The sequence below is a fragment of the Oncorhynchus masou genome, unplaced genomic scaffold, assembly GCF_036934945.1.
Source record: "Oncorhynchus masou masou isolate Uvic2021 unplaced genomic scaffold, UVic_Omas_1.1 unplaced_scaffold_543, whole genome shotgun sequence".
NCBI classification, from domain to species: Eukaryota; Metazoa; Chordata; class Actinopteri; order Salmoniformes; family Salmonidae; genus Oncorhynchus; species Oncorhynchus masou.
Window position 1 is genome coordinate 117,335 of NW_027011844.1, and position 7,666 is coordinate 125,000.

At 48.0% G+C, this 7,666-nt stretch overlaps 1 protein-coding gene across 1 annotated transcript; it reads left to right on the forward strand.

Annotated features, from left to right (window-relative positions):
• Positions 1–1,915: 1,915 nt before the first annotated feature.
• Positions 1,916–6,738, forward strand: LOC135536003 (uncharacterized). The gene is made up of 2 exons (XM_064962400.1): positions 1,916–2,237; positions 6,067–6,738. Exon 2 carries the CDS (start codon positions 6,091–6,093, stop codon positions 6,736–6,738), a length of 648 nt encoding a protein of 215 aa, XP_064818472.1. The 5' UTR covers positions 1,916–2,237; positions 6,067–6,090.
• The last annotated feature ends 928 nt before the right edge of the window (positions 6,739–7,666 follow it).

Genomic DNA, 7,666 nt, shown 5'->3' on the forward strand with positions numbered 1-7,666 from the left:
ATTTAGATTTTTAATACAGACCGTCCCCCCCCACCCGGTTTCAATTAACCTCAGTTTTCTCAAGTGTCTGTCTGACCGTGTCGTTGTCAAACCAGTTTCTGATCCGAGGCCTTGGAAGGAGCCTTGAGCCACCGGGACCGTTCCTCCTGCCGCCGACGGAGAGAGAGAGAAGAGGCAGAGACGGAAACAACCCCCATTCGTAATAAGACAACGCACACTAACCTGTAATAACTGCCACACTGACTGATGTGACGAATGTTGTTGTTCGTTCCGTGTTTTATAACGGAAACAACGAGCGGAAAGATGGAGAGGCTGAGAAGGGATCATTAAACAAGTGGGAAGATTTGGGAGTATAGAGCTTCCCCTCCCTCTCCTCGCCTTGGTCTGTGTAACAGTATAGAGCTTCCCGTCCCTCTCCTCGCCTTGGTCTGTGTAACAGTATAGAGCTTCCCGTCCCTCTCCTCGCCTTGGTCTGTGTAACAGTATAGAGCTTCCCGTCCCTCTCCTCACCCCCCCCCCCTTACCCGGGGCTCGAACCGGGGACCCTCTGCACACATCAACAACAGCCACCCTCGAAGCATCGTTACCCATCGCTCCCTTCGCAGAGCAAAGAGGGGAACAACTACTTCAAGGTCTTAGAGCGAGTGACGTCACCGATTGAAACTCTTTAATCGTGTACCCCTTCTAACGAGCCATTTTCACACCGATTATTGACATGTATTCAAATAACATCCGCCACCTCTCAACCATAGACATCCCCCCCCAAAAAAATCATAGACTGGATTTAATTAATTTTTGTTTACAAATTCTAACAATTATCTAATTGTATCTAAATCAATTCATTCCTGTTCAGTGTAATTGTGTGTGTTTTGGTCTGCTGGATCAGGGGCAGGTCAAGGTGTGAGATCTCATCCCGTTCAGTGTAATTGTGTGTGTTTTGGTCTGCTGGATCAGGGGCAGGTCAAGGTGTGAGATCTCATTCCTGTTCAGTGTAATTGTGTGTGTTTTGGTCTGCTGGATCAGGGGCAGGTCAAGGTGTGAGATCTCATCCCGTTCAATGTAATTGTGTGTGTTCTGGTCTGCTGGATCAGGGGCAGGTCAAGGTGTGAGATCTCATCCCGTTCAATGTAATTGTGTGTGTTCTGGTCTGCTGGTTCGGGGGCAGGTGAATGTGGAGATCTCATCCCGTTCAGTGTAATTGTGTGTGTTTTGGTCTGCTGGATCAGGGGCAGGTCAAGGTGTGAGATCTCATCCCGTTCAGTGTAATTGTGTGTGTTCTGGTCTGCTGGTTCGGGGGCAGGTGAATGCGCGAGAGCCATTTAGGAAGACAGGAAGGAAGTGTGTTGTACATGTATAGCCCTATTATTCGTTTGTCTTTTTATCCTTGTTTTATCCATTTTGAATATGCATGTTTTAATGTAAACGTATTTATTCATAATAAAAAAATAACGATTAAAAATAAATTGTTTTTGTCCTAGTCATGTTTTAAACCTTTTCTTCTTTATTATAACGAGACAAACTACGGCCAGCTCGGTCACACATGTTCCTACACCCCAGTCCTATCCAATAAGTTACTGTCAGAGACGCATGGCGAGTAAACATAGACGTAGTTTCTACGTGCGTAATTGGCTATAAATGTAGACCATAAACGTTCAGCCTGTCTACTACAGATGAATCTGAGCCGTACTGTACTGTATTGGAAGGGTTTAGTTTGTGAGACAGTGAGACTACACTAATACAACATTTATATCGCCAGTATTACATACTGTCTTACTGGTGATGATGCTACTGCGGACTGTGTGTGTGTGTGTGCGTGTGCGTGTCCGTACTACCGGGGCGTCACGTGTCAGAGCCCCCCCTCCCCGGGTGGAGCTGAAGTTTGCCTTGTCAGAACATCACGGAGCTCCAACAGAAACGGACGCGTGGGTTTTTCTCTCTCTCTCCGCCTGATCGTTGATGGATATTATTTTCTCCTACACGGCGCCCACGAACTAACTCACACGGTGACGGTACCACTTCGCTTCCGTTCCGTTCTGTTTTTTTCTTCTTTTTTTCTTTGGATTATTCTTCATCTGGAGAGAAAAAAAAACGTGAAATGAAATAGGGAGAGGAAGTACAAGGAGAAGATAGAGAGATAGAGAGAACGAAAAGCTGGACATCAGAGCAGGGTTTGGTGCTCCCGCTACACGGCAAGTCACGGACATGCTTCAGGGAACTTGTAATTCCATATCGATAAGGTAGGTCTAATCAGATTAATCACATGCGTCAATCATCTCTCTGCCTATATCGACCAGGTTTGTTTAAATGAACACTTCAGTTTCTGGTTTCCACTATTGAGATACTTTTTTTTAAATGGATCGTCTTTCGAAACCACAAGTGATGCGTTATATTCGCTTCTTAATTGAATATCGATATTACTGAGATGTTAAAGGCTCTCTCTCTCTCTGGTTTGATACAGCTCCTTATCGATAGAGAGTAAATATTAGTGGTTCTCATCACAACCCCACTGGTTCTAGAAGAGCAGGCGGCGTAAAATGCGCTTTACTCCTCCATTAGCACCGACTCAAACACAGCAACACAGACTCCGGGTCTAATATGGTTTATAGAAACCCCGCTGTATCTTCACCAACACAGACTCCTCTTTAGCAACACAGACTCCTCTTCAGCAACACAGACTCCGGGTCTAATAAATCAAACCACATGTTATTGGTCCACATATTTATCAGATGTTATTGCGGGTGTAAGTGAAATGCTTGGTGTTCCTAGCTCCAACAGTGCAGTAATATCTAACAATTCACAACAATACACACACACACACAGACACACACACAGACACACACACACACACACACACACACACACACACACACACACACACACACACACACACACACACACACACACACACACACACACACACACACACACATCTGAAAGTAAAATAATGTAATGAATGAATATATAAATATTAGATTGCCGTCGGAGTGGCATTAGAATAGGGTAGATTACAGTATATACATGATGAGTAAAACAGTATGTAAACACTACTAATATCGCGTTTCAGGTATCAGACCCAGATGCAAATGGTGTCGAAGAAACAAAACGTTTTTTTTTTCTAAAACAGAGGCAGGCAAACGACAGGTCAAAGGCAGGTCAGGGGTCAATAATCCACTGAGGTGGGGTAAGTTTTTTTTAAATGATTTATTTCACCTTTATTTAACCAGGTAGGCCAGTTGAGAACACGTTCTCATTGACAACCTGCGACCTGGCCAAGATAAAACAAAGCAGTGCGACACAAACAATGATATCGTTTAGTACCTTGAGTGTGGCTGAAGTGCACCCTGTTACCAGGCAGGCTCAGGGTTAGGCCAGGCAGAACGGTCAAAACCGGGAAGGACTCGAAAACAGGGGCAGGGAAACAGGCAGGAACAGGGGAAGAAACGCTGGTAGGATTCACAAACAAAACGAACTGGCTGCAGACAAACAGAGAACACAGGTATAAATACACAGGGGATAATCGGGAAGATGGGCGACACCTCCATTATTAAAGTGACCAGTGATTTCAAGTCACACCTCTAAGGTTGCGTAACCAGGTGGCAGCCTGATGGCCTTGTACAAGTGACTAGGTATCCCCCTTTCCTTTTCTTTGAAATAGAAGCTGTTTTTCAGTCTCTCGGTCCCAGCTTTGATGCACCTGTACTGACCTCGCTTTCTGGATGATAGCTGGGTGAACCACCATCTGGAGAGCCCTGCAATTGCAGGCAGTGTAGTTGCCGTACCAGGTGGTGATACAGCCCGAAAGGAATCTGAATTGTGCATCTGTAAAAGTTTGTGAGGCTTTTAGGGGCCAAAATCATTTTTTTCAGCCTCCTGAGGTTGAAGAGGTGTTGCTGCGCCTTCACAACGCTGTCTGTGTGGGTGGACAAATTCAGATTGTCAGTGATGTGTACGCATAGGAACTTAAAACTTTCTACCTTCTCCACTACCGTCCCGTCGATGTGGTTAAGGGGGGTGCACCCTCTACTGTTTCCTGAAGTCCATGAGCAGCTCCTTTGTTTTGTTGATGTTGAGTGAGAGGTTGTTTTCCTGGCACTACTCTCCGAAGGCCCTCACCTCCTCGTCTTGTCATTGTGGGTAATCAGGCTTACTACTGTTGTGTCATCTGCAAACTTGATGATTGAGTTGGAGGCGTGCATGGCCATGCAGTCATGGGTGAACAGGGAGTACAGGAGGGGGCCCCATTGTTGAGGATCAGCGAAGTGGAGGAGTTGTTTCCTACCTTCACCACCTGGGGGGTGGCCCGTCAGGAAGTCCAGGACCCAGTTGCACAGGGCGGGGTCGAGACCCAGGGTCTCAAGCTTAATGATGAGTTTGGAGGGTACTATTGTGTTGAATGCTGAGCTATAGTGAATGAACAGCATTCTTCCATAGGTAATCCTTTTGTCCAGATGGGATAGGGCAGTGTGCCGTGTGATGGCGTTTGCTTCGTCTGTGGATCTATTGGGGCGGTAAGCAAATTGGAGTGGATCTATTGGGGCAGTAAGCAAACTGAAGTGGGTCTAGGGTGTCTGGTAGGGTGGAGGTGATATGATCCTTGACTAGTCTCTCAAAGCACTTCATGATGACAGAAGTGAGTGCTATGGGGCGATAGTCCTTTAGTTCAGTTACCTTTGCCTTCTTGGCTACAGGAACAATGGTGACCAACTTGAAGCAAGTGGGTACAGCAGACGGGGATAGGGAGCGATTGAATATGACTGTAAACACTCCAGCCAGCTGGTTTGCGCATGCTCTGAGGACGCGGCTAGGGATGCCATCTGGGCCGGCAGCCTTGCGAGGGTTAACACTCTTAAACGTCTTACTCACCTCGGCCACAGAGTAGGAGAGCCCACAGTCCTTGGGAGCGGCCCGCGTCGATGGCACTGCGTTATCCTCAAAGCGGGCGAAGAAGGTGTTTAGCTTGTCCGGGAACAAGACGTCGGTGTCAACTACATGGCTGGTTTTCCCCCTTTGTAGTCTGTGATTGTCTGTAGACCCTGCCACATACGTCTCGTGTCTGAGCTGTTGAACTGCGACTCCTCTTTGTCTCTATACTGACATTTTGCCTGTTTGATTGCCTTGCGGAGGGAATAACTACACTGTTTGTATTCTCCCAGTCACCACGGTTAAATGCGGTGGTTTACACTTTCAGTTTTGCGCGAATGCTGCCGTCGACCCGCGGTTTCTGGTTTGCCTAGGTTTTAGTAGTCACAGTGGATACAACATCTCATACACACTTCCTGATGAACTCAGTCACCGTAACTGTGAATTTGTTATTCTCAGAGGCTACCCGGAAACATCTTGAAGCATGTTTTCCGATTGGTCAGACCAGGGATGAAATTACCTTTGCACAGGTACTTCATGTTTTGGTTTCTGTCTATAGGAAGGGAGGAACAAAAAGGAGTCGTGATCTGATTTGCCGAAAGGAGGGTGGGGGAGGGCCATGTAGGAATTTAGAAAAGTTGAATAGCACTGGTTAAATGTTTTATCTAACCAGTGTCCAGTAATTAGTTAGTAACCAGTGTCTTACTAGTGTCCAGTCATTAGTTAGGTTTATCTAACCAGTGTCTTGTGATCTTCCTCTCCCCTCTTCCTTTCATCCTCTCCTCCTCTTCCTCTCCTCTCTTCCTCCTCCTCTCCTCCTCTTCCTCTCGCCTCTTCCGTTCTTTCTCTCCTCCTCTTCCTCTCCTCCTCTTCCTCTCCTTTCTTCCTCCTCCTCTCCTCCTCTTCCTCTCCCCTCTTCCGTTCTTCCTCTCCTCCTCTTCCTCTCCTCTCTTCCTCCTCCTCTCTTCCTTTCTTCCTCTCCTCCTTTTCCTCTCCCCTCTTCCTTTTTTCCTCTCCTCCTCTTCCTCTCCTCCTCTTCCTCTCCTCTCTTCTTCTCATCTCTTCCTTTCTTCCTCCTCCTCTCTTCCTTTCTTCCTCTCCTCTCTTCCTCCTCCTCTTCCTCTCTTCCCTCCCACCCCCCCCTCCTCTCTCTCCATCTCTCCACCTCCCTTTCTTTCTGCCCCATCTCCCTTACTCCTCCCCCAGGGTGGCTCTGCCTGGCTCTCTATCATGACTGATGGCGAGGGGAGAGTCCGCTTCCTCTACACCCCAACCTCCTCTACCCCCACCCCCTCTACCCCCACCCCCACCTCCTCTACCCCCACCACCACCCTCCCCCGCACTCCTGCCCTCAACGTCCAGCAGGGAGAGGAGGAAAGGCGGTGCCGTGACGGAGAGGTGAGGGTTCTCATACCGGCTCCATTTTACCGGGAACACAACCCACACCCATCACCGTTTTACTCGGAGTACAACCCCCCGAGACGTCACCGCCACGACATCAGCTTCCCTGATGATGACGAGGACGAGGAAGAGGAGGGAGGCCGCAGCACATGGAGTCCAGGGCCGGAGGAGGAGGAAGAGGAGGAGGAAAGGGAGCAGGGAGGTGCAGGAGTAGCTGCCCGTTGTGTCCCGGGGCCTCCCGTTGTTGTTACCGGCGGTAGTAGTGGTGGTGCTGTGTTCGGTAACGTGAGGAGGGAGCCTGTAACGGACCCGGTAGACCCAGTGGACCTGCTGTCTGAAGAGGAGGAGCAGCAGCCATATCCAGCCCTCGCCCCCGTAGTCTTCTTCTGCATCAAACAGACGACGCGTCCTCGCAGCTGGTGTCTACGCACGGTCTGTAACCCATATCCTTTACTGCTGGTCTGTACTGGTCTGTAACCCATATCCTTTACTGCTGGTCTGTACTGGTCTGTAACCCATATCCTTTACTGCTGGTCTGTACTGGTCTGTAACCCATATCCTTTACTGCTGGTCTGTACTGGTCTGTAACCCATATCCTTTACTGCTGGTCTGTACTGGTCTGTAACCCATATCCTTTACTGCTGGTCTGTACTGGTCTGTACTGGTCTCTACTGGTCTGTACTGGTATATACTGGTCTGTACTGGTCTGTAACCCATATCCTTTACAGATGCCTGTACTGGTCTGTAACCCATATCCTTTACTACTGGTCTGTACTGGTCTGTACTGGTCTGTAACCCATATCCTTTACTACTGGTCTGTACTGGTCTGTAACCTATATCCTTTACTGCTGGTCTGTACTGGTCTGTAACCCATATCCTTTACTGCTGGTCTCTACTGGTCTGTACTGGTCTGAACTGGTCTGTACTGGTCTGTAACCCATATCCTTTACTGCTGGTCTGTACTGGTCTGTACTGGTCTGTAACCCATATCCTTTACAGATGTCTGTACTGGTCTGTACTGGTCTGTACTGGTCTGTAACCCATATCCTTTACTACTGGTCTGTACTGGTCTGTACTGGTCTGTAACCCATATCCTTTACTGCTGGTCTGTACTGTTCTGTAACCCATATCCTTTACTGCTGGTCTCTACTGGTCTGTACTGGTCTGAACTGGTCTGTACTGGTCTGTAAACCATATCCTTTACTGCTGGTCTTTACTGGTCTATACTGGTCTGTAACCCATATCCTTTACTGCTGGTCTGTACTGGTCTGTACTGGTCTGTAACCCATATCCTTTACAGATGCCTGTACTGGTCTGTACTGGTCTGTAACCCATATCCTTTACAGATGTCTGTACTGGTCTGTACTGGTCTGTACTGGTCTGTAACCCATATCCTTTAATGCTG